This window comes from Lichtheimia ornata, assembly GCF_029851405.1.
Source record: "Lichtheimia ornata isolate CBS 291.66 chromosome Unknown scaffold00064, whole genome shotgun sequence".
NCBI lineage: Eukaryota > Fungi > Mucoromycota > Mucoromycetes > Mucorales > Lichtheimiaceae > Lichtheimia > Lichtheimia ornata.
In genome coordinates, this window is record NW_026695384.1 from 114,070 (window position 1) to 140,746 (window position 26,677).

Sequence of the window (26,677 nt, forward strand, 5' to 3'; positions counted from 1 at the left end):
GTGTACTTCGTTCAGTTACGTATTGCTCATCCAACTTCAAAAAGAATCAGTTGATTAGTTATTCGTAAACTGCCACTTGATATTCCTTCCTCCCTTTCATCATTGTTGCCCAAACTAATGCATGTGAATGAACTTTCCTGCTCCAGTCCAACATTCTCATCCTTCCAACTTTCTTGATCCCAGAGCGGTTGACTGTGCAGCGCTTTAACAAAGAAACGTCACCCAAGCATCAGAAAAATCTATTTAATTTCAAGGTCTTCCACTCCTGTTTCTTGCCTCTTTCTCCCATTCTCACTGCTGGTGCATTCAAGCACAACTACCACCTGCGAACGATTGTCCTGCTTCAACCCATCACGTCCGTCCTACGAACGTCTTTATCCGATTGTCTTGGACCGAGAGGCAAGTTGATGGCCTGTACACGTTCCTTCTGTCACTCTTCTACAACACACGAGTCTCTCGACACCACACACACACTCTTACTTGCCGCTTCCCTGGCACAATCCAATGTACAGTATTCAATGCAGTAGTTGCTATCAGCAAGCTCTTTACTCCATCGTACCCAACAGCGTTCTTTGCCTGGCCGTGTCTTACAGCTTTTTTCCGTGAACAGCAGATAGCCATCATAGAGGAGCAGCAGCTTTATTGACGTGTAGCAACTTGCTTCAATACATACTGACTTCTTATGGATATGGATATGGGTCTGAATACTGTATTACTTTGGTACATGAGATGGAAGGAATGGATCTATTGACTAGTTTTGTTCCCTTGTTGGCCCATTTTACACGTGATGTCTGGATTTGGATGACATGCCATCAGCCACCAACGACGCCGTAATACAAGCAGTCTTCAACTGATTGAGCTGCGATGGAAAGTGAACCACGAAGAGGGGTGACCAAGGGTCGATGGGAAAGGGAACGTATCAGCAACGATCTCTGGGGGCTTCTTTCTACCAACATTGGATTTGTATTGATTATGGCGGATGGGTTCAATCAAGGGCAAGGATTATTTGTCGCGTTGTCAGAAGGATGAATCATACCATATGCATACGACTTAGGATGATGATGGATTGGAGGAAGTGACAAAGGGGCTTTATACCTTTGACGAAGGAAGAGGTTTCACAGCTACGGATGATATTGGAATACTCGAGCCAAAGTATACAGCATCTATTTTGCAAACATGGATGAAGAATGATCATGGGGGCAGCAATCAAGAATAGAATGGCACAATTATCCCTGTTCCCTCTATGTGATCCACCCGCTTCTTATTCAATGCTGTTCTTTTATCATATTTGCTCGATAAACATCCACAGTACCGTGTCTTAGTACGTGCTCTTCGACTTTTATTGGATGAAAATTGGATTCAACATAATACTTTGGGGATCGTACAATCAGCTCAGATGTGCAAATTGTGGATCACTTGGTTATTTCTGCATTGAAGGGAATGGACATCATATCTATTGACTGGTAGGAGGTTACACAATAGGTTGCACAAGTTGGTTCAAGGAGGGGAGTTGCATAACTAATCGACTGATGAATGTACCTGAACCAAATAGCTTAATTACGAGGGCTGTTCTCAATTGAAGTCTTGAGTGAGCATTCTTATTGAGCTAAAGTATAGGATATTGAAGTGAGGTACGTATAAACGGTAATAGCTGCTTGGCATAAGCGGGCGGCTTCGTGGAGTGCACAAATTGGGAAGTGGTAGGAACGACAAAGAGCCCCTTCTTGTTCCTCACTTCACAAAAAAGGTAAGCTGTCTCCGGCCACGAGCTACAACGTGTTAACAGCCGCCATTCATACAATGTACAGCGCGTTTGGGGTGAACATGTGGTTAATGGCGACACTGTCCAGTTGCAGGCGATACCACAACAAGTACGCGCGCGATCTGCCCATGACTCAAGCTTCCGTACAGCCGCTTATGTACGTTCAATCGCTGCGTACTTTATTATTCAAGTTGGACGATGAGAAACTAAAGTTCACTTGTAGGTTGCTGTTCTCGTGCTCACAAGTTCAAGGGGCGTCGTGTGTCGTGTGTGTTCTTTCATGGTTGTCATCAAGGAGACATTGTTACTTTGGGTATGTCAAGGCATGAAAAGCGAATGCTATCCTTGTTACCTTACATTGCATTTACTGTGGCTTGAATACGCTTTGGATGATGGTACCTGTGACAGCAACAACAAGACATTGATATCAAAGCAAGAACGCTGTACGTTGACTCAATGGTATGCATGGTGTTTGATCTACAATGCAGGACCACTTAATTAACGTGCCTTACAATACAAATGCAGCAGCACATACTGGATCGGATGGATACAAGGTTATTTGCAAACATCAATGGAATGGTATTGGGAATACCACAAGGTAAGAGGTTCATTGTGGGATTGGTTGGATTCAAGTGGACTTACCAAACACTATACAGTGGCAGACCCTCTTTCGGCGATACTATTATTATCAAGGCTGCACGTCAAGAGGGATGTCATTGTATAGTACTGTGCTCTCCTGGGGAATTTTGGCGGAAACAGTGTGACTCAAGATGCGATGGCAAGGCCAATTTGAAGAGCATCCGCTGTGCACGGCCTCCATCCAAGTACGGCTATTGATTTCCTTGCCTACAGAGAAGGTGGATATCTCTTATGATGCCAATTTCAGGATCCAATGAGAGTATGGGTACATATGGTGGCATACCTTGGCGCTGCAGGTTGATTATTGTATTGCACCTTCGGATGGTGTATTTGGTTGCAATTCACTTGTGATCACCATGGTTAGGGCGTCGTGCCTTCTTTACCGAGTTGTCCACAATGAGAGTTCTCAAGACGTCTTCACTTTGCCTCTTTTGGGTATGTTGACAACAAAAGCGTGTGGGTTGGTTTACTTGTTATCTCACATTGCGTTTATGGTAGATTGAACATGTTGGATGATGGTACCTCTGGCAGCAACAGGATAAGGATCTCAAAGCAAGAATGCTGTATGGTTGGCTCAATGGTATGTGTGGTATTGGATCTACAATGCAGGACCACTTAATTAACAAGACTTACAGTGAAACAGCAGCAAAGACAATATGGATGACATTGGAGATACGGGTTTATTTGATGCTTTTGATGCTGGTGAAGAATACCACAAGGTAAAGTGTCCATTATGGAATTTGTCCCTTCAAGTGTGCTTACGAAAGAAATATTAGGTCAGGCTCTGGTTGGGCGATTATTTTGATCAATCAGCACGTCGAGGATGTCATTGTATAGTACCGTGCTCTCCTGGGGAATTTTGGCCCGGAAACAGTGTGACTCAAGATGCGATGGCAAGGCCAATTTGAAAAGGCATCATGCACACGGCCTCCATCCAAGTACGGCTATTGATTTCCTTGCCTACAGAGAGAAGGTGGATATCTCTTATGATGCCAATTTCGGGATCAATGAGAGTATGGTACATATGGTGTTGGCATACCCAGCGCTGCAGGTTGATTATTGTATTGCCTTCGGATGGTGTATTTAGTTGCAATTCCTTGTGATCACCATGGCTCAGGTATGAATGACTCTCATGCTTTTTGGGGACCTTTGCTGAAACGTCTACCATTATTATTTAGAGGGACCATTGCAGAGAGCTACTTGTCTTTTGGTGCTTTGGAGTTTACAAGATCACAGCTATGATTGCTAAGTATTGTTGGATGAGTTGGGAAAATTGTTTATGGTGCATCTTTTATAGGTGAATCATGTCAGTCATGGGGAAGCATTTATGTCTTTTGGTGGTGTCAACCTTTATTGCGTCTCGGGTGGTTGGTTACCAAGCAACGGGCGATTTCTCTGGAGAATGTCAGCCAATGAACGTCTTTTATGAGTGCATTGTATCAGCAACAAACAACAGCATCCATTTCGTTGGTGTCATATCAAGCTTTATCCCATCATCTGGTTTTTCTCGTTATCGGCAATTCGGTGGGCATCCTGAAATGAAGGTCTCTTATCGATTGATCACATCAGCAACAAGGAACAACTTGTATATCTTTGATATCAGCAAGCTTTCTATCTCTTGGTGGTTCTGGTTATTGGCGATTCCTTTGATGGATCTTTACAACTATACGTGTCTTATGGATGGATCATGTCATCAACAAGCGATGAGAGTCTCCGCGTTGACATCTTTGGTGTTACCAAAAGAGGTCATTTATGCATCTCCTCAAGGCATTCATCGTCAAGCTGCATTCGATTTCCAATGAAAAACGATTGCCATTCACATCGCTCTTTAGCCATATGTACGTCACTCCGCAGCTAGGATCTGGTTTGGGCTTTTCGATGCACAATGCTTTCTCGATTTGCATGTGGTCTTGGGCAGCAAGGATTGTCTCGTTGTCTCTCTTTGTAAGGGCTCTTCGGCATCATGTAAGTATGCTATCTTTGGTGGTATCAATATTATTCAACCTTCTCACTGCATATGCCCATAAAGTATCGTTCCATCGCTTTCAAGCCGAGTACCACCGTAGCGGGCCTTATCAACAAGCGGACGATTGCAAAGAACTGGCTGGATTTGGATATCATCGGGATTGCGTGCATATGACTATCATTGGTAAATGATGATCCGTTCTTTTCTACAATGCCTACCAACATCCTCTTTTACTATAGTGTGCGTATTATTCAGCAAGCTACTTGTCTCGTGGTCATTTGGGGTTTTCATGGATGCAGCTGTCATTGATATCAACCTGTTTTCGTGCGTATGGCTATCATTGGTAAATATGGGATGATCCGTGTTTTGGCTCAATCCCAATCAACCTCTCTTCTATTATTACAGTATGTGGGATATTCAACCGTCTGCATGTCTTCTGGTGCATTGGGATTTCTATGGATGCAGCTGCCATCGGATGCCTACATGTTTCCGTGCGTATGGCTATCATTGGTAAATGATGATCCGTTCTCTTCTTCAACGCCTGCCAACCACCTCTTTTATTATAGTATGTGGGCTATTCAGCAAGCTACTTGTCTTCTGGTGCATTGGGATTTCTATGGATGCAGCTGTCATTGGTAAATAATGACCCATTCTTCCTTTCAATGCCTACTAACACCTCTTTCATGTGGGTTATTCAATGACTACTTGTCTTGTTCCCTTTGGATTCTTGATGGATGCAGCTATCATTGGCTGTCAACAGGGGTTTATTCATATGGCTTTCATTGGTAATAGTGGGTCACCCGTTTTTTGGCTCCAATCCCAACCAACCCCTCTTTTATTATAGTATGTATTGCTATTCAGCAAGCTACTTGTATTTTGGTCCTTTGGAATATTCGTGGATGCAGCTATCATTGCTAAGTATCGTTCTATGGGTTCGGGAAACTGTTTACCGTGCATCTTTTATAAGCGAATCATGTCAGGGTCAAAGAGCAACGTCGACAGCATCCTTCAGTGTCAGCTTGCCTTATTACATCGTTCGATGGTTTTCGTTACTAGGCCACCTATTGGACACTTCCTTTTATAAGCATCTGCAGCGGCAAGACAACAAGTTCTATACCTTTTGGTGTCGCCAAGTTTTGTCTCGTCTTATTGTGGTCCTAGTTGTTGACAACCCTTTAAATGGATATCCTGCTACGCATGCCTGTTATTGGTGGATCATATCAGCTACAAGCAAGAAGCAGCAATGAACAACAGAGCCCACATCTTTAGTGTCAGCAACATTTATTTGACCCTCTGGTGGTTCTCATTATTGGCAAGTTGATTTCAAGAGCCCTCTTCACCGCATGTATCTTATGGATTTATCACATCAGCAACAAACAACCATGTTACGTGTCCTTTTGGTGCTATCAAGGTGTATCCATCTCTCATGGCATCCATAATCAAGTATCGCTTGGAGAAACGGCTGTCAAAATTGTTCACTGTGTCCAGGAGAAAACATCTCTACAGCAAAGGGAAATGTGTTCTGATTACTGGGTGTATCAAACACCGTGGATTCTCATATGACACTGGCTAAGTATTGCTACCATTACCTCAAAGATAAGTTAGTGATATGCAGTTTTATGGGCCATCATTCCATCAAGCTATAATTTCGCATGCTCTTTGGTGCCATCAAAGTCTCTCCTTACAGCTGTTAATGGCGAATCCTATTGAATTGGAAGACGAAGATCAACATTTGAATTTGGGTGGGTGTCTCACAAGCAAGCAAGCGATCTCTATCTTATAGTTGTGGTTGTCAACGATACCGTTTCCATGGTTTGGAAATCAGCTACCTGCAAGTCGTCTCTTTATCGGTGCCATGGCGGATCTCATTCCTCAAGTACTTGTATGGATACCTTGGACGTTCTCTTGGCTTCTCGCGTATGCTTCTCATCAAGGCCGGATTTATTTGTTGCAGTGCATGATGTGTCTCTCTGATGACGCCAACCTAAAAAGGTCGCTTGATGGCAGCAACTACTGATGGGTAGAACGGGATGGTGCCTTGCTCTTTTGTGTAAAGCATCGTTGGCAGTTATGATTTACATGCGACAGTGTGGTCAGCCCTATCTTGGCCCTATCAATTGCATTTGATGATTGCTGCCTTAGCCGTTGGAAGTTAGACTGTTACTCAGTGGCCTTGTGGTAGATATGGGATCATGTATTGCTTTTTGCTCTTATGGGTCGGCCTCTGTTGGCGTGGGATGCTATCCTTTTATCAGACCGAACATGTTGGCTCGAGCAGCACCTATAGAAGATGCTGTTGTTTACAATGGCAGCCCCCGTTATCCGGCTTGGTGCACCGTAGGGGAGAGGGTGACGGCAAAGCCTTCGCGTGGCCATCCTTGTCAGTACATGGGTTTCCATGGAAGCTAATTTGCCACCTTATCATTTATGTATTTTTACGCATTCGTGAGCATCACTAACAGTACTCTAATAGCTATATCAAGTGGCCAAAAGGTACAGGCTGGGAGTCGAACCCAATGAGAGATGATGCCCAAAGTTGCACTACCTGACCAAGAACCTATTCAATAATAGCAGCATTCATTATTACAATAAACGCCTTTTCCATTGTCTTTGTTCATACACATAAAGACCTTGGTTGTTGGGTTGCTGGAAACCGAAAACCATGGTGTAGTATAGTTGAGCCGAAACAAGAAGCCAAACCAGCCAACGCCTTGATACCAAACTTGCCCTCTATACAAGCTAACACGTCAATGGAACCAGTTCGACTGCAACATTGGACTCTGAATGTACCTGTTGACACCAAGCGTAGAGCGGGAATAGCAACGAGCAAAGGAAGCAACCATGTCGCCATGGCAACCACCAACCACGCTCATTCCTCAGCATTTGGACACACACTCGCTCCCTGACAATGCATGTTCAGAACTACATTAACACCTCACAGCCAACAAGAGCACTCTTTGATAATACATTACCTTGATCGAGATGTCGTGAATGGAATAAGGAAAGGTGGAAGAAAAAGAAGAGAAGCGTTGTCTCAAGTCGTGGAGCTGCTGACCCCCAAGTTTAAATCCCTCTACTGCTATTACACTGAGGCCACTCAATGACCCCACACGTACCATCCACCCATCGTCATCATCACCCTCACGATAGACAATAGGTACACGTAAATAAAAGAAATGATGATCCTCAAGTATAGCAAAAGGGTGTGTGCCATTTTACACTTTACATGATAATGATGATCCAACAACAGCCATTACCTTACTACCAGGTTAGCTCGAATCATGAAAGTTAAATGATGGGCATGCTGGGCTGGAGCAAGACAATCGTTCGTATGCATTGGATTGGACAACAAAGGTGCATGGGAGGAATGGGCTATTAGCTGGCATTTTGAACTATTCCTAAATAGTGTACAAGAATCATGCATCGCCTGTGCTGAATGACTCAAGTTACACAAACACGCCCTCTGCATCTTTTGCTCTATAGTCATACTACTTTACACTAAACAAAGACCACTTCTCATATAGCATCATGCTTACAACATAGTAAAAACATAAAGACGCCTGTATCTATAAACTTTACAATCAAACGTGGGGTTTTTATTAGAGCAATGTGCTCGGTTTGGCCAACTGCACTCTGGGTGCCAGTTTCACGATCAAGCTTGCCAATCCCAGATTTCGCAATGTCACTACCAGCCAAACTGGATCTGTGGGTCGACCTCTTCGACGACGACGACCGAAAAAATATTTTTTGGGCTAGTTGCGACATTGAACGTGAAACTTTCACACAAGGTGCTGTTGGCCAAGCCGAGCCCATTGCTCTATTAAAAACCCCACGTTTCATTGTAAAGTTTGGAGATATGGCTGTCTTTATGTTTTACCTATGCTGTAAGCGTGATGGAGTTGCTTTTTCCTAGTGGATGGTGTCGGCAGCATTAACGGAAAGATGAAGAGCTGAGTGAAACGACACGTGGTGGTTACACAGACACGTCCTTGACAGGTTGCTACACAAATGGATGATGATGATGATGATTGCCCTTTGTGAAGGTACGTAAGTAAAACAGCATCCAACCATGAAGGTGTGCCAAGGTATGTATCACATTTGCATGTAGGAGAAGGTCGAGCTGCATAAGCCAATTTGCATATGTAAAAAGATACGTATACATATTGAATGGGTCACTCATCCTGAAACTCAATGGAGGGATCTCTTCACTTTTTCTCTTCTCAAGCTCATCCCACTTCCCACTCCTCCTTATTGTATCACAAAAGCCATGTACTTCTTGCATGACCGATAACCGGACCACCTTTATTATTCCATCTTCGAAGCAATATTAGTATGTAATCCACAAGCTAGCAACCTCCAACAAGCGTGTAATGAATAAACAATGCTTTATTTCATCCAGCTACATAGATAAAGGAGCGGCATTGAAAAATGAAGAAGGTGTGAGTGTAGAATCACATGGAGTCAATGGGTATCATCGTGCCATTGTATTCTTGGTTGCTGTCATCATAAGCGGTATCATCCATAATCCCAAAACAGCTGCTGCGCGATTTGACTCGTGTATCCAATCTCAATCCATGGTGATCAACCAACATTCTTCGTCAAAGATAAAAGCCCCCCTCTCGACAATCCCATCCAATCCATCATCATCCTCAGCCGTATCCACATTACATGGTCCATCGTTCCTGCTGACTATGCGACAAGTAACCATAGCAACATTCCGAAATTTCTCATCACCACTGCACTTGATTGTACCCATCCATCATGATCATTGCAAGCCAAAAAAGAACCTTTGTATATTGGTGAGAGTGTGATTTCTACATGATGTATGCAAAGTGCGACTTGTTTAATTTGAAAGGACGTCGAGCATACTAGTAAAAGGGATGATTCTGCTAGGTCAAATGCAATGGTTGCCATTGCTATTGGATCATATCATGTAAAATGACAGGCGCCAGTTGCTATAGGTAAGCGATAAGATGCTTGTTGGGAGTGATGACGAGACGATAGATTGGTGGGTCGAATTCAAAAAGGAATCTTAGTATGATTGATTGTTCATACCATACATCAAGGTTTGAATGAAACATGGTGGCAAAATTCATCACGTCAAACAATACCATCCATCGGCTACCACCATGTGTTCAAATCCAAGCGAAACAAGACGTTGTTTGAGTATGTTTGCTTGAGCACTGTTTTATGTCGAAAGGACGTTGAGATGGGGCCTTCATTGATAAACATTGTGCACACGTGTAAATGTTTCCTGTCACCAAAGCTTCAGCATGCGGGTAATGTAACAATATCCCTTTATTAGCAGCGGCAATGTAGTACCTTTCTATTGTAAATGAGAGTCCCATTCATCCCATGACATGAACGTCGATCTAGCTATTGTATCCCTACTAGTAGCTTTGAACTGCAAGGTGCTTCTTGCTCCTTGCGGATCATCAAACGTCTGGTGCGTAATTGGAATTGTTGCCTTTGGTTGTAGCTGCTGAGTTGTATCAATTCCATAGAGTGCTTCTAATGCCGTATTTGAAGACTGTATAAAAGCAGTAGATGCTGCGGTGTCCAAGGTATTACTTGCATCATCAATCAAAAGTGGGTAATGCTGATTAAATATGGGCGGTGGTGGTGTTGATCCAAATGATTGCTGATGTTGCTCTTCTTTATCAGATCCAAGGGTTGCATCACTGGCGGCATAGTAGGTCTGGTAACCAAAACCGCATTGCTGCATTATGTTTGACGAGGAGTATTTTGCTGCTAATGATTTGAGGATTTGTGCTGGTCGGCTGCCACATTGCTCATCATCTCTAAGGTATATACCAGCACATCTTGCAAGATTATGTGACCCCAAAAGCTTTAGGACCCCATTGTTGCTCTCAGCATGGATTGTGAACACGCTAGCTGCTTGCATGATAAGACTAAACAAACATGACAAGTTGCTATTAGTGCCCCATAATAATGTTACACGCGCCAACCCAACAGAGTCTTACCATCCTATATATATCCATGGCATATTGGATGGACCCATAATCTCTAGCTTCTCTATGATATCGATAATACCAATAGCTGCCTCCGTGCATACTTGAAGTGAATGCAATCCAAAATCAGTATGAGCCATCTCATCATTCGAGATAAAAAGTTGATGGATAATCAGCTTGAGAGAAAGCTGATTCATCTTAAGGTATACTAAAATGGATCGATTTGCAATACACGTAAGGCTTGATGAGCATTAAAATTCAAAGATGATGCTAACTTACTATATTTTGTGCGATCGGCTTGTGCAGCTAGAGACGTAGCATCGAGTTGTCGTAAGATGCTGATAGTATTGTTGGTGATGGAATCCACTTCTCTTGAAAGCACGCGAGCAACATGGATTTGGTTGTCTTTTTCATCGCCCCATATACTTGTCGAATATAAATGTCCAACAATTTGGCTGAAAAGCTGAGTAAATGGAATGCAGTAGATGAACATGTCATAGATAGGCCGTTGCTCATGCAAATCTTTTTCAGCCTCTAGGAGCAGGCTCGGCATAGGGGTGTTAACATCAGCAGTCCAACTTTGATTATTTGGCGGTATCTCGTATGGTGTTGGCATTTCAAAATCATAGTCGCCTTCCACGATCATCCACCTACGTGTATATACTATCATCGTTACAAATGCGCATAGTCATCAAAGACATTGCGTTATTGTACCTACGGACGTTTGGTGTCAAAAGAGATCTCGCGATCGGTACAGTAGGCATAAAACCATATGCGTCGTCTTAGCTCTACTTCATGTTGAGCAAGGTGTTGCTGCCTTTCATTGTGATGAAATCCTAGATCTTGAGCCTATACAATCATCAATGTTTGAGTTTACAACAAGCTTGTACCTCCACAAAGGAGAAATGACACTTACTATGCGAATAGCCTTTATACATGGTGGGATCACAGGATAACATAGCAATCAGAAGAAACGTCATTGTAATCCTTCATTGGTATACTTACGGTGCCACACATCAGCCTGTTTGTGAGTCAAGGATAATGAGCATAGTGCCAATAATGGGTAAACTACCATGGCGATCGTATCCATAATTACATACCATTGCATCCGGTTGTCCTCTTGTGCTTGAGACTTGTGATAGACGGAAGCCAACAGCAACAAGGTACAAATACCACTGATGCTGGGTTTTCGAAATATAGATTCCAACACCTTTGACGCCTTCGATTCCAAGCAACAATGCAAAGATCGTATCGTATTGGCTGTAACCTTGCACTTTGTTACCAAATCCTTTTCCTTGATGATGAAATGGCATGTAATAGCGCATATGGCGTAAAGCAAGTACTCATCAGGCGCATGTGGATATTGAAAATAGTACTGCCTCAAGAATTCAATTCTGTTGATGATCGGTACTCCTGGATGAATATGATGGAAATAGCTAGATACGTGTTTAGCATCCAATGTAGTATAGCGCCTATCAATTCTTCAGCAAGTCATTCAAACCTACAATTCAATCATAGCATCGGCTAGCTCCAAAGTCATGAGGGGTATCTCTTTGAACAAGTGTAAGCGTTGTTGTTGCCAGTGTTGCCAACGTGATAGATTTGTGTCACCAAAGCAGCTTGATCCATCATCCGCGGATGATGTGGTATCCATGGGATCGCTATTGGTCACCATGTCGCCGGGATTTTGGTTATCATCCATCGCTTGTAATTGCTCGCTAGACGCACATGCTGGGTCATGCATAGTGTTGGATGGATCAATTGAAGCGATCTGTAAATGACTCTCTCTTTCATCGTTATGCGATCGGCTGCCACTGCAACAAGTGCTGGATGCCGGTGATGATGATGAGGTGGAAGAAGAGCTGGTGTATTGAGATATTGGCGTTGTTGTTGCATTATCCTTGATGCTGCTTGTCGTGAGTTTTATACCTTTACTGATAAGCTTTTGCTCCAAGCGATTGATGCGTCCTTCTATTTTCCGAAGGTAGTCTGGCGTTGATTTCTTAGGGCGTCGTCGTTCGTTAACATGGCACTCGACCTTCTTCTTGATGCATGTGCTACACGGGTACGTGTCATCAACGTCGCAGCGCACTTTTCTTTGTCGACAAATGAGGCAGCTTTTTCTGGATCGTAGTCGTTTGGTCTGCTTTTGCGTAGCTGTAGTTGCCATGGTAATAGGAGTAGTGGTAGGAGAGCGAGAAGAAGAGAAAAATCATATCGAAGGTTGTGTGATCTTGTTAATCATTGTGTCATGATGAACCCCCCGTAAGTGTTTTACAAACACGTAGTATCATAATAGCTTCTTGTTTTTCTTTAAATTCTATCGTGCCTGGCAATCAATAGTAAGACATCTTGGCATCATCCATATAGAGTAGGGGGAGGAGCGACAATCTTTAGTAGGCTCTCAAGGTGTGGACACCATCAAGATGCATCATGCTTTCAATAAAAGGGAAGACATGATGGTTGATGAGAATGCAGGTTGTTGCCCTTGTCTTGATAAAAATTGCTCCTGTAGTTCCTCCTCAAGAGGGCAAGCTATATATGTCGGTGCATGAAAGTTATGCTGCTTTTGCATCCGCCCTTCGGTAAAACACATCCGATGGAGATCCCAATGAGTGTGGCGTCTTACTTTTTGCGTATCACGTTGCCCAGGATCCACTCCATAAAGCATAAATGTAAAGGGATTGAAAAAGTATGGAAGAACACATCCTGCACCAGTCAATTTACAAGAAGAGGAAAACAATGAATGTATTGCTTCTAATTTCTTGGTTGATCCAACAATAAAACGAGGAAAGAAAGGGGGGCAATTATGTAGTAGAGTGAATAGTACAAATGGTAATAGGTATATACAAAGAGAGAGGGTGCTTACAAATATGGATCCCACTCATTCCATGTCATTGCTGTCGGGAATTCCCAAAGCGCCAATTCAGATGACAAACCAGCAGCATCGAATTGTACATCGATCGTATTAAACTCGTCAGTGGGAACAGCTGTCAAATGCATCGGCGGTTGGTGTTGGGTGGAAACCATGACAGATGAAGGAGGTTGCTGTTGACTGGAATCCATAGTTGCGAGAGGTGATGGTGCATAAGATGGATAAGTTTGCATGGACATTGCTGGTGGTGCTGAGTAAGGCATATCACTTGTAGCATTGGGTGGTAGGTTTTGATTAATGGCAGGAGGAGCTGATTCATGTTGGCCACTAGCATTAGCAGCAGAGGCAGCAGCAGATTCAAGCAAAGCATGGTCCTGTTGGGTTGTTGTCGCCAAAACTTCTGGATCATTGCTACTACTTTCCATGGCAACCGAATACTTTGCAGCTAACGACATGAGCATCTTCGCCGGCCGGCTATCACGTAATTCCTCATCATTCAAATAAATGTTTGCGCATCGTGCAAGGTTTCTGGCTCCCAGCTGTCGAAGGAAATTGTTGTCACTTTTAGCGTGGAATAGAAAGATGATGGCTGTTTGGAAAATGACACTTTTGAACGGCATTAGCGATTGCAATCATAGTAGAGGACACCATCAAGTATACACTTACTAGCTTATATAACTCCAGGGCATACTACTTGGTCCAATTGCTTCCATCTTCTCCACACTATCGATGATTGAAATGGCTGATAGCGTGCATACACTAAGCGAATGCAATGCAAAGTCGATATTGTTCACGTCGCGATCCGAAATAAAACAGCGATGGATTATCAATTTGAGGAATTGGTGATACGCTATCATGAATTCTATAGAACATAAATGAGAATGGGTATGATGTATGTGTGTGTGCGTGTGTATTTTACCAAAGTTGGCAGGATCAAGATCATGAGTTGTTACAGCTGACAGATCCTTCGAGGTACGTTCGCTCAATACATCCACCTCATCCGAAAGCTTTTTGGCCACTTCAATCGACGGCACGTTTGTTGAATAAAGTTCGCCAAGAACTCGACCGAACATTCGAGAGCAAGGAATGTAATAGGAAAATATGCCATATATGGGTCGCTTTTCTTGTAAATCTCTCTCTGCTTCCAATAAGATCTTTGGAACAGGCTCATCATCATCCACATCCCGCGTATCACGATCATAGCTCGAGCCTATTTCGTAGGGCGACGGCATCTCGACATCAAAATCACCATCCAAGATTGTCAACCTATATATATATAGATGCATGAGCACCATGTAGACCTTTTCATTCACTATGAGTACTTACGGCCTTCCCAGTGAAGCAGACATTTCTCGATCAACCCCATATACGCTGTACCATACGCGTCGTCGTAATTCAATTTCATGTTCAGGTAGGCGCCATCGCGTGGAACTTCGATGAAGTCCTAAATCCTGAGCCTACAATAGGATCCCTGTGAATTAGCCTAAGGACATGAAAACAATGTTCAATAAATGATCACATACCATTCGTATTGCCTTGTGGATACAAAAGAAAGGGACATCGAATGTTGTCAGTAAAAGTAAAACATCTTACAAGAGGTCAATTCATTACTCACTGTGCCAACCATGAACCTGAAGAAATGCTTTGTCAGTAACAGCATAAAATTGCATTAATCTATCACCCCTTACCATTGTAGCCTATCGTCATCTTGCTCCGCCTGGTCATTCGTTGGAGAAAACGATGCCAATAATATAAGCGCGGATACTGTATTTATACTGGATCTTCGAAATACAGTCTCTAGCACCTTCTCTGCTCTTGCATAAAGTTGCTGATTCAAAGCGTACATTGTCTCCACTGATATGTTGTGCTTGGCAAGCATCTCTTTCTCCTTTGCCAAGTACTTTCCAGCAACCGAACACACCGAGTATAGCAGGTACTTGTCTGGAAGTTGTGGATTTTGAAAGTAATATTGTTCGAGAAAGGCGATCTTGTTGATGAATGGTGCCGTAGGATGAATATAACGGAAGTACCTAAGCACATGGAAATGAATATCCAATGACCCTTGGTGTGTGTGTATATATGAAAACTTACAATTCAATGAGAGCGTCTGCAAGACCCACGGTCATATTGGGTATATCCTTGAATGGCTCAAAACGACGTTGACGGCATGAAGGGATGGATCCTCCTTTTTCACCACTACGACGTGAGGGTGCAGGATCGGAGCTAGGTTGTTCAGATGTCAAAAGGAGATGGTCGTCTTGCTCATCATTGCCAGCTTTCTCGACTTCACAATCGGTATCACGTCGTCTGTCGGTAGCAAAGGCCTCCTGATCAAGCGTATAATATCCAGAGCTACGTCCAATATAAAGCGTCGTATTGTAATCTGAGGATGGTTTTGGGCTATTGGTGCTAGCATAGGGCGAATCGGAGGCTGCTCGTGTACGGCTCAAAATCTCGGTGGCATTTGCAGCAGCAGGTGATGAAGATGCTGATCGACTCGATGAAGGTGATGAAGATGATGATAAAGATGCTTGTTGGCCATCGCCGCCAGTATCACTGCATTCGCTCATGCCATGATGTGATAATGTCTGTTCCAAACGCTTGATACGATCCTCGAGTGCTTCGACATAGGCTGCTGGCATAGGACCTCGTTTCCTTCGCTTGGACAAATGGCAATCGACACCAAGGCTGGTGCATGTGCTGCAAGGAAAGGTATCGTCGGCATTGCATCGTGTCTTTCGTTGTCGGCAAGAATCGCAGCTCTGTCTCGCACGCAAGCGCTTCTTGGCTTGAGTCTCCTCGTTTGTTGATCCCATGGTCGTGGTTGGTTGAAATGGCGGATCAAGTTGGATCGATGACAGGTGGAGTTGCAAAAGAGAAAGGATAGAGAGCCGGAATGAATTCAAGGGTCTGTGTTGGAAGAGTTGTAGTGCCAAGAAATGCAAACAATCACAACCAATTCATTGAGATGAAATAGGTTTCAAAGCCCTCCTAACACAGACCAAAGGCTGTCAAATCCCAACCCCCCAATCAAGTTGCATTACTTGGATCCCCATCAATGCACCACCCTCACTTTTCCTACTCATCGGCCCGTCCCGGAAACCTGTAATGCTTATGTGTCATCGGGGCAAATATTGTTTCTCAAGTCGAAATTAAATGAGCGGCTAAAGCGAGTAGCTGCTGTGTGTAATGCCGCGCATTCTTTTTGGGCAAGTGAGAGTTACATCAGTACTACTTTTGCGGGGTGAGCATTAAAAGGTTGGTGGTTTATACATCAGAGTCATCCCAAGTAGAATGGATGCAAGGTAAGCATATCTGGTAGCCGATCATAAGAGAAGGGGAATAGCGAGATGTACGTGCCCCGATACTGTACTCTATCACTCAAATAAAACAATGCTTACATTGGAGTCATAGCGAAATGCCTTAATGATCTAGTCCGTTGCAATGAAATCCTGCACCTCATATGGAGTGCCTTTGAGGGATCCTACTAATGGCTTTATTCATTTGCATTTGGGAAAAGAGCATGCATTCATATACAAAATCATACGAAGCTAATCCACGAGACCACCTTGGTGCTGCTACTACATGTTTACATGGAAACGATTATGATACGAGTATCATAGCAACCCCATTAGCAAAAGAGGATAATTACAATAAGAGCATAGGAGGAGATTCACAGCATAATGTGGTCAGCGAAAGATTCTGGATAGACCGCTCAGCTTGGTTTCTTTTCCCTTATCCATTTGCACACAGACCGCAGCGAGAAAATATGGCCACCAGGAATCCAAAAGGTGCACCCATCGATCCAGAGTTCTACGAACAACCATCGACTATCGATTGCTTTGAGGATATACGACAAGCCTTGATTGAAGAGCTACAGCAAAAGGACATTGAAGCGCGCGATCTCTCTCTCTTGACCTGCCAGCTACAACAATTCCAGCAAGATCACTTGGGCTTCAACACCAAAATCTCCCATGCACCACCTCGGATACCCGCCAAACTCTTCAAGTTGCAACCCAATGTACGCGAGTCCACTGAATCGCCGTTATATACCATCCTTCTCGCAGCCTATACACATCGTGCCAACCACCAATGGCGGAAATGGGACTTTGCACCTTCAAAAAAGACAAAGAACGTCGATCTCATTCAGTCAATACGCGACCTGTTGGTGCAATCAGGATGGATTCAAGTACCCAAGGTCGCCTTTTCCAACACTGTCCCTGAAGCCGGTCGTAAGAGCTTAATGTCAATGATCAAAAAGATGCAATGTAAGTGTGTGTGTGGGTGTGATTTGTCGAAGGGATTCATTCATATGACTCATATCGATTATCCATGTAGTGTATCACTGTGAAGAAGAGCAAGAGGCAACACATGTATTGCATGGTCCATTACATCAATATGAACCAGGGGAAGAGGAATGGTTTCGCACACTTGAGAAGCGTGATCACAACGTATTAGTGCATTGGTGGTACTATCCCGATTCGTATGACAGCTGGTTGCCACAAACCGATCAATTTGCTGATCCAGAAGAAGCTCCCGTGCATCATGGTGCTTGGCATATCGCAACTCGATGGCTTCAAGATAGCGTCTTGTTCAACGAATTGATGAATGAAGAGGATTATGAGGAATTGGATGAGGACGAGGATGAGGAAGAGGATGAAGATGATGCTGCAGCTTCCACCACAGCTCGCCAAACACCTGCCAGCGAGGATAACAATCCACCCATATCAATCAAAACCGAACAACCGGCACCAGAAGTACCAGCTGCACCCTTACCAATATTGAATCCAGGTCATCAGCCCATTGTACGCATTCGTGATATTGAAAAGGAACGACCTCAGCTCGGCAGTCGACAAAGGAAAAACGAGTTTGAGCCTTATAGCAATGGTGATATCACCAACATCTCCCGATACACAGCATCTTATATTGAGTTTCCACCAAAAGAGCCATCACCAAAAAGACATAAAGCTGATGATCCAGGTAAAGAAAAGTTTACAATTACATTGTTATCACTTGCATACTAATTTTAAATGCATGTCCAGACCTTGATGCAGCTACAGCCATGCCGTATGATTACAACACATTACCAATGCCAGAATGGTTCGATGAGAACGCCATCCATCAAATCGAGAAGGTGTCTTTTCCAGAATATTTCAGTGTTCAAGGCAAGAAGGCGGACAAGTTGGCTCAAGATTACATCAAGTACCGCAACTACATGATCGACTCTTACCGCAAGAATCCTGGATATCACTTGACCATCTCTGCTTGTAAGGCTGGCTTAGGGATCGACCTTGTAGCTGTTGTCAGGATACACAGCTTCCTTGAACAAGCGGGTATTATCAATCAACAGGTACGTTTTAAGGATTTTGATTTGCTTAATCATATACTCACTCCTCGGCAAAATGTAGGTTGATCCTCGACGACGTACTTTTGATCCAATTGTTGAGAGCGAACCAGATGCACAAATCACCGAGAAAGGAAGTCAACGTGATTTTGATGCAGCCGTCCCTGATATCGATTTCATGCGTAAGCTCATCTACGAGGAAAAAGACAGCAAACCAGAGTCACAATGGGATGTGGAGATATACGACAACGAGAATCCAGATCATAAGACAGTCTTCCAATGCTCCACCTGCAAGCAAGATTGTAGTGATGTGAGGTATCAGAGCTACAAGTACAAGAACTATCAGCTATGTACCGATTGTTTCCTTGAAGGCAAATTTACAGCCAACACATGGAAGGGCGAATTTGTACGTATGGAAAAGCCTGAACCAGAGGAAAGCATGGAGGATGATTGGACTGAGGAAGAGACGTTGAGACTCTTGGACGGCATTGAGCAATATGACGAAGATTGGCTGGCCATCTCGGAACATGTTGGTAGTCGCACCAAAGAACAATGCATCACGCAATTTCTTCAACTCCCTATCACGGATGATTTCTTATCGACAAAATTATCAGACAAAGAGCTCGAAGAATTACCCTTTGGTGATCAACCCAACCCAATAATGACATTGATTGCCTATCTATCGGGTCACATCAATCCAGGCGTTGGATCAGCTGCTGCCAAACGTGCGATCAAGGAGCTTATTGGAGAAAACACGGATAAAGATACACAATCGGATGCAATGGATATAGACGATGAATCAGCATTCACAAAGGAACAAATCAAAAAGGCAGCCATTGGAGCACTTGAAAGTGCCGTGGAGGAAGCAAAGCGACTCGCATCGTATGAATCTGAGGAGATCCAAAATTGGACACGATTAGTGACCAAGACAGCTGTTGATAAGCTGATGATCAAGGTGCAACAATACGATGAACAAGAAACCTTTTTGGAAAATGAGCTCAAGGAATTGGGAAAGCAAAGCGCAGCATTGGCCAACTCTCTCGAAGCATTAACGAAGCAATATCCAGCATCTACCAGCAGCAGTGCCGCTGTCACACCTTCAGCTTCTACACCATCCAACAAGCAATGAGATTATCATCACCCTCCTCCTCATCACCACCACCTTTTTCTTGAACATATCCTAGCCATCCTTTGTAATTACCACACTCCTACTCGTTCTATCATATAAAAGAGCACAAATGGGTATTTTCGGAAAAGATCATGGAAGTTTGATTGTTCAGTTACGTACATGGAATGTGATGATGTTTCACCCTATTTGTTCATCAAAAGTGCCGAGGTTCAATAATACAAAGCATTGGTTGAGATATCAATCTTCCCGCCTTTCGTGTCGTCATTGTTTTAACAATGAATAACAATCATGATAGAAAACAAACATGTCAACATGTGAAATATTAGCGGATGAGAAGACTTTGCCAGCTGCAAACTTCTTTTTCTTCATTTCCATCACAACTCGCTTACACCCAGCACCATTTTAATCGAATCTTTTTCTCGGCCATGAAGTTGCTCACCATCGCGACAGGTGCGAGTCTTTTGGCATTGGCGTCTCAGACGGCTTATGCAGCTTCTTGTTCTGGTGATCTCAAGGTGACCTCGCAAGGTGATCTTGAGAGTCTCAGCACATGCAAGAAGTATCAAGGCACAATCAGCATCGATCGTACAGCCATCAACAAAATTTCCTTTAGCGGAGTAGAGGCATTGTCAGGTGATTTGATTGTTAAAGACAATGACGCTCTCTCCACACTCGACCTTGGCAGCATTAAAATCGTCGATGGCCAAGTGAAGCTTGAAAACAACAAGGTCATGAACAAATTCATTGCAAAGTCGCTTACGGGTGTGCGGAGCTTTGAAATTGCTGTGCATCCAGCCTTGTCAACGCTTGCATTTGCTGCCGGACTGGAACAAGCGGATCGTTTCATCGTTTCGGATACTACCACTACACGCATCGATGGTCTCAAGCTTTCAAAGGTGTCTGAACTTGTCATTGATAACAACATTTATCTTAAATCGGTTGACTTTGGCAACATGACGGAGGTCTCTTCAAGCCTTAAAGTGTCAGCCAACTCACCCAGCCTCAACTTGGATGTAAGTATAGTGAAAATTTATGCATGAAGGAGAAGAACGTGACTAATGTGTCCATTGATCATAGCTCAAGAATGTCAAGAAACTCAAGGATGCTGCCTTCCGTAATCTTGCTGGTGTCGCATTGGATAACCTTAAGCAAGTCAGCGGTGATATTTCTTTCATCTCCAATACGTTTGGGGAATTGAGCCTTCCTGAAATTTCGGATGTAGCAGGCACCCTGACTATCACCAGCAACAGCCAACTTTCCAAACTTGGATTGCCAAAGCTTCAACGACTTGGTGGTGCCTTGTCCGTTGGCAACAACAACAACCTTGGAACCATTGACTCGTTCCCCAAGCTTGAAGAGGTGGATGGTACTTTGGATATCACTGGCAATTTTGATGAAGTGCAATTACCCAAGTTGGCTGATGTAAGTTGCACACACAAAACCACGAGTGCATAATACACGTTACTCACACACAAGGTATGTAGGTACGTGGTGGCCTTAACGTGCAAACATCCAGCAGCAAATTCTCGTGCAACGATATGAGCAAGCTTAAGAATGGTGTCATCAAAGGCAACTCATTCATGTGCAAGGCAGCTGTGGCCAAACCAAAATCAGGAATGACTGGCAAAGGCGGTGTCGGTGGCAGTGGTTTTGATGATTCCTCGGCTTCATCCATTTCAATGCAATTAGGCACAATCATCTTTGGTGCAATGAGTGTGGCTGGTACATACTTTTTGCTTTAATCCTCGTTAGCGCTACGTATACATGGGACATTTTTACCGCCTTAGACAACACACACACAATATATAAAACATCAACTTAATAATGGCACATGTGCTTGGATTGATTGATCGATTGTTAAGATACAAATGTGTATGAACGTATGGAATAGATAATGCATGATGAAAAGAATGAAGATGTTGTGGATGAGGAGGTCAAAAGCTATTTCGTCGATCGTATTTGGGTTTGTAAATCCAAGAATTGCCCATCACGCCGCGTCCTTGACGTGCTGCTTTGCGATAGTATTTTGCTGCAAGATGCATATCCTTTTTGACACCGATACCATGATGATAACACTGTGCTAAATCGTTTTGTGCATCGGCATCACCAAGGTCAGCAGCCATCTTGTAAAAGAACACGGCTGCCTTTTGATCCTTTTCGCACTATACATTCACAAGTTAGCACCTATCCTCGTTGTTTCAATGAACCAAAATACATACACCCCAGCCATGATAGAATGAGACACCTAGCTCGTATAAAGCTAAGACCAGCTCAGCACTTGTTGTGTCTGCCACAAAATGCTCCAAGTTGACAATAGCATGCTCAGCAGATTTTTGCAAGTATCGGAACGCGTGCTTTTCGTTCTTTTCACATCCCTATCATCATTGAATCACACCTTGGTAAGATGGCACACTCTCATAACCTTAAAGAAAAAACACGTTACCCATCCATGGCGTAAAGCAAGACCATAAAAAAACATGCCCATAGGGGATCCCTCTTCTGCTGCATGCTTGAATTCGGCCGTAGCTCGATCTACATCACCACTTTCATGATATTGGATACCACGTTGAATGCATTCATCCAATGGCGTAGCAGGTGAATCGGGTGGTACCAATGCATTTGTTGGTGTTTCCAGCAACATGGATGGGAATGATGATGATACATCGTGGGTATCGTCAACAACCTTGGATGATACTACATGTAGGTGCTGCTGCTGTTGCTGTTCATATTCCTCCAATTGTTGTTGTTGTTCGCTGAGTTCCTCGATTTCTGCACTCGACGGTTGAAGAATCGGGAGAACTTGTTGCACTCTGACACGCGAATCAGCACGTTGTATCCGCGGCATATCCACAGGCTGTTGTGCAGCTGGCTGTTGTAATGATTTTTGTTGTTGTGTCTTTGTGGTGGTAGTGGTGGTGGTATTGGGTGCATCTTTGGGTGAGGATGATGCTGCTCGTTTGCCTCTCAATGATTTGCTTTTTGCTAATTGGTAATAGAATGATGCTTGCCGAGAAAGCTTCTTTGAGATCGTACTTGCATCTACATGCATTTTTGGTTAATTTGGTATCATCCTCCCTTTTCGTTCTACATACCAAACTTCTTTTCTTTTCGCGCTTTCGCTTTATTCGCCATGTGTGTTTGATACTACATACACCCAATTTAAGTATTTAGAAAAGCCATGCATAAAAAGATGTGCACACACACACACACAGCGCCCATGTCATGGCGTCATAGTACCTGCTCTCGTTGCCGATGAAGATCAGAAACAAGATCCTGTATTGGGTGATGGAGCTTAATTTAGTATCGTTGTACGACAAGGTTGCCTGAGTTTTCTTTTATTACATGAAGGTTGGTCGTCGAGTGTGAGCGAGGAAGAGCACCGCTGGTATGTGTGAGAGAGAAGTACTGGTAAGCAATCAACGTGTGAAAGAAGCGTGTTCGAGCACAAGCATTTATTTACCCAGGGCGTGAAAATGATGGTAGCATCAGTGATGAGTGCTGAGAAGTCTGTAGAAATAATGAAGAGGATCGTGGCGGGATAATGATTGGTTTGTTCAGGCCAGCTGATAAGCCATTTGCATGTGATGATGTTGGCGTGGATACTGTTGAACGCATGCCAATGATTGACATGATGCTGCTAGAAGGAAAGGAATGTAAAAAGTGAGAGAAGAAAGAGAAAGTGATTAGCACAAGGAGGAAAGGCACATTGTGTATTTGGAAGAGAGTATGGTTACACAAGCCTACAAATACAAAATCAATTTTTGGCAGCAGTTCGAGGCCCTCTTGGCACTAAAATGTACACCTTGTAATGTTACATACCTCGTGAGCAGCATAATGATTACCAACGCCATCTTGAAGCTATGTATACAATCACTTTTATAAAGATCAATACATCCATTATCGATCATCTCCTACCCATAACAATCCTGCAATGCATGTTTATTGCTTGACATTGCCGGGAAAATTCCGGAGAACCGGTTGATGCGTCGCGTGGCCTCCTATTCCTTAATAGTCGAAATCATTCCACGCAAGGTAAAGGCTGTCATCAGCCCCTAATTATAAACTTTTGCTTTTGGGCGGCATCCGGGCACACAAAATTACGCGTATCCAAGGCTGTGTATGGGCCATGTTTCAGAATGATGGTGCAAAAGTCTACATACAGCATACGGGGGTAGGTGGAGGATGCCTGTCACCATCATGATCGGCGCGAGTGTCTTTGTCGTTGATAGTAGATACTCCGCCATAATGCGATACGAGCTTTCATCGTGTCGTCAAAGCGGTGAATGCTTCCCTGCTGTTGTCTTTGTTACACTACGTGATACGAAGATCTGGGTCTTCATATACTTGCAGTAACAAGCAAACTTTATCTTCATTTGTGGGAGAAGAGGATGATTACAGAATATGAGTTATGAATGTATTACATAGGTTATAACGACGCAAGTAAACTTTTTGGTTTTCATACACTAGCTGTGTAAGCTCTTCTACCATGAAGATGGGGAGGGTGAATGTTCTTCTAAGAATACAACAGGTGTCCTTTTTTGTGTGCAGAGCAAAATGGTGGGTGGGGGTATATCATCCAAGGATGGTGTCTCAATTTCCGAGGGATCCTCTACCAGCCGCTAATGATGGCGTGCGTCTTGTGGAATCAGCAAAAGGTGGATAAGGTGGTGTTTGCTGTGCCAAAGACCTTAACAATGTTGGTTGCTTCATATTATCCGAGGAACATGTTGTATAAGCACTGCTGGAAGTTGGTGATTCCTATATAAATGTCACTTCGTTAGATCTTGATACAACCATTGCATGAGCCAAAAGCCGCTTACAAACCTGTTCTGGTTGTGCACGTCGTTTCTTTGCACTTTCTTTCAATTTCTCCCATCGTTCTCTATACTTGTTCATAAGTGCCTGCTGCTTCTCATTTTGGATCTTGAGTTGACGATTTTCCTCTTCAAGCTCTCGAACCCTCGATACTACAACGAACAAGGTTTTAGTTACCATGATTAAAAACCAATCCAAAACCAATCCATCCTCCATTACCTAAGTCTCCTGAAGGTCGAAGGCATCCATTATGGGTATTGGTACTTGTAGTCATCAATGCAGCTGATGATGATGCACGCATTGCTGAATAATCTTGACTTTGCATAATACGTTTGGCCTGCTTCTTCACATCACTCCTGAATTGCATGATGCTGCTTTTCAATGCATTACGTTCTTCGGCCGCCTATTGTAGAGTCATTTGTGAGTATCCACCAACATTCACATGCTGTGTACCAATGAATCGTTGTACCTTTTCAAGCGACTGTACTTGATGCGTCAAGTCGTTTACACGCTTTCGGAGCTGCTCGTTTTCTGTTGCATAGTCATTCGATCTTTGACAAAAAGAGATTTCATATAAGGGTATTGTCGCAAAAGACCAAACGGATGACTTACTTGGAAGACGAAGATTCCGATCCATTTTGATATTGCTGAGGATCAGGGACGATGAAATAAGACTCCATCATCTTTGACGCCAAATGATCATCTTCATCGTCCATGTTTGTTGCAGTAGTAGTAGATGATTTCTGCTGTGTCCATGCAGGGGTAGGATTGTCGTATTCATTGAGCGGTGCAGATGTAAAGGCGACGGGATTCGACAAGTTGTCCATAAGTTGCTCCACTACGCCCCAAAACTTGTTGAATGGATCAGCATCTTCATCACTATCCTCATCCTATTATTCCATTTAATGAGAATAGGTTTCAATAACCTTATACTACTACTCTTCACTTACCCTGCCATCCGATGGCAACACAGCATAGGATCCTCCAATGGCAGGCGTTGATGATCCATGAGTTGTTCGCCCACCATGATGTCTTTTACGATCCCCGGCAAGAGCTTGGCGTAAACTCCCCATATCAAAAGAATTGCTGATGGTGGAAGACGACGAAGACGAAGAAGAATGCTCGTTGATAGATGAATGAGTCGCAGAAGGTGAATGTTGTTGAGTAGCTTGACGACCTTTTTGTATCTTGATGACCTTCCTTTCCAATTCCTTAGCCTTACGTAAATGATCGAGTGCCAACAACTGCAGCGTCTTGCTCGCCTATAATCCGGATTAGGTGTCGGCCCGTAACACATTATTCACATATACAAGGAAAGCGTACCACTGCGTCTTGCGTATAGGCAACGGCTTTTTGGAATTGCTCTATTCCAAGGTAACAGTTGTGTGAATATGGGATATGAGAACACTATGAATGAAACATACCAGCAGCTTGGGAATGGGCCTCGGCAGCCTTTGTCCAATCTTCCCGTTCCTCATGATCTTCTGCTCGGCTGGCATACGCATGGCCCTATTTCAACAACGAAGCAGGTTGCTTTCTTGATTAACACCATCATGAGCGATAGCGTATGATATTTGCTTACAGCATTGACCGGTGTGTCAGGCATCATGGCAGGTGGGTTTGTGATCGCGAAAAAAAAGGAAGAGTACACAAGGTTTCAGCAACTGACTTTGAAGACCGGACTCTGCATAATGAGCGACACGCATTATCCGATATTCATATAGCGCTTGTTCCCACATTGTTTCCCGAGGATAATCAATACATCATCAATGTATCATAGTTGTTCTACTACTATTCATAAAGGATATCTACAAATATGTACATCTTCCAAGACGTGCGTTCTTTTGGGGGGATTCGAGATGGGCTGTGCGTGGGGAAAATCATTCTCGGTTGGTAACCAGGCATGGCATGAGAGTTTTATGTATTCAATGATGGATGTGTTCTATCTTTAGCGGTATAACCCTCTTCCTTTTTAAGCATCTCCATATTCCAAGGAGATGAAAAATCCTCCCTCATCACCATCATCACCGATTTATCAGGTTGTTGTGAGGAGGAGGAGGAGGAGGAGGGGGAGAGGTCACATCGTAATGTGATGGGTGGTGCACGGTTCATATCATTCCCCCGTGATACAGCCATGTAAGTAGGCTGATTATCTCTTCCTCCATCAATGGTAAA

At 43.5% G+C, this 26,677-nt stretch overlaps 8 protein-coding genes across 8 annotated transcripts; 4 read left to right on the plus strand and 4 right to left on the minus strand.

Moving 5' to 3' along the window:
* Positions 1-3,705: 3,705 nt before the first annotated feature.
* On the plus strand, positions 3,706-4,203 carry O0I10_010091 (uncharacterized protein; the record flags this gene model as incomplete). The annotated part of the gene is made up of 1 exon (XM_058490074.1): positions 3,706-4,203. One exon carries the CDS (start codon positions 3,706-3,708, stop codon positions 4,201-4,203), a length of 498 nt encoding a protein of 165 aa, XP_058339183.1.
* Positions 4,204-5,212: 1,009 nt separating this feature from the next.
* Positions 5,213-5,614, plus strand: O0I10_010092 (uncharacterized protein; the record flags this gene model as incomplete). The annotated part of the gene is made up of 1 exon (XM_058490075.1): positions 5,213-5,614. One exon carries the CDS (start codon positions 5,213-5,215, stop codon positions 5,612-5,614), a length of 402 nt encoding a protein of 133 aa, XP_058339184.1.
* A 4,079-nt stretch (positions 5,615-9,693) lies between these two features.
* On the minus strand, positions 9,694-12,509 carry O0I10_010093 (uncharacterized protein; the record flags this gene model as incomplete). Its single annotated transcript, XM_058490076.1, has 8 exons — positions 9,694-10,279; positions 10,352-10,547; positions 10,619-10,989; positions 11,058-11,188; positions 11,256-11,267; positions 11,345-11,360; positions 11,440-11,775; positions 11,845-12,509. The coding sequence occupies 8 exons, from the start codon at positions 12,507-12,509 to the stop codon at positions 9,694-9,696; spliced, it is 2,313 nt and encodes a 770-aa protein (XP_058339185.1).
* A 695-nt stretch (positions 12,510-13,204) lies between these two features.
* On the minus strand, positions 13,205-16,030 carry O0I10_010094 (uncharacterized protein; the record flags this gene model as incomplete). Its single annotated transcript, XM_058490077.1, has 8 exons — positions 13,205-13,820; positions 13,881-14,076; positions 14,134-14,480; positions 14,541-14,671; positions 14,830-14,845; positions 14,903-15,244; positions 15,306-15,597; positions 15,658-16,030. 8 exons carry the CDS (start codon positions 16,028-16,030, stop codon positions 13,205-13,207), a joined length of 2,313 nt encoding a protein of 770 aa, XP_058339186.1.
* A 953-nt stretch (positions 16,031-16,983) lies between these two features.
* On the plus strand, positions 16,984-19,687 carry O0I10_010095 (uncharacterized protein; the record flags this gene model as incomplete). The annotated part of the gene is made up of 4 exons (XM_058490078.1): positions 16,984-17,482; positions 17,553-18,194; positions 18,257-18,564; positions 18,623-19,687. The coding sequence occupies 4 exons, from the start codon at positions 16,984-16,986 to the stop codon at positions 19,685-19,687; spliced, it is 2,514 nt and encodes an 837-aa protein (XP_058339187.1).
* Positions 19,688-20,112: 425 nt separating this feature from the next.
* O0I10_010096 (uncharacterized protein) lies at positions 20,113-21,429 on the plus strand (the record flags this gene model as incomplete). The annotated part of the gene is made up of 3 exons (XM_058490079.1): positions 20,113-20,700; positions 20,765-21,109; positions 21,172-21,429. 3 exons carry the CDS (start codon positions 20,113-20,115, stop codon positions 21,427-21,429), a joined length of 1,191 nt encoding a protein of 396 aa, XP_058339188.1.
* Positions 21,430-21,621: 192 nt separating this feature from the next.
* On the minus strand, positions 21,622-23,317 carry O0I10_010097 (uncharacterized protein; the record flags this gene model as incomplete). The annotated part of the gene is made up of 7 exons (XM_058490080.1): positions 21,622-21,849; positions 21,907-22,062; positions 22,131-22,726; positions 22,780-22,831; positions 22,925-22,960; positions 23,030-23,069; positions 23,148-23,317. 7 exons carry the CDS (start codon positions 23,315-23,317, stop codon positions 21,622-21,624), a joined length of 1,278 nt encoding a protein of 425 aa, XP_058339189.1.
* A 960-nt stretch (positions 23,318-24,277) lies between these two features.
* O0I10_010098 (uncharacterized protein) lies at positions 24,278-26,111 on the minus strand (the record flags this gene model as incomplete). The annotated part of the gene is made up of 9 exons (XM_058490081.1): positions 24,278-24,445; positions 24,512-24,654; positions 24,722-24,905; positions 24,972-25,053; positions 25,115-25,392; positions 25,453-25,764; positions 25,826-25,866; positions 25,927-26,011; positions 26,085-26,111. The coding sequence occupies 9 exons, from the start codon at positions 26,109-26,111 to the stop codon at positions 24,278-24,280; spliced, it is 1,320 nt and encodes a 439-aa protein (XP_058339190.1).
* Between the last annotated feature and the right edge of the window lie 566 nt (positions 26,112-26,677).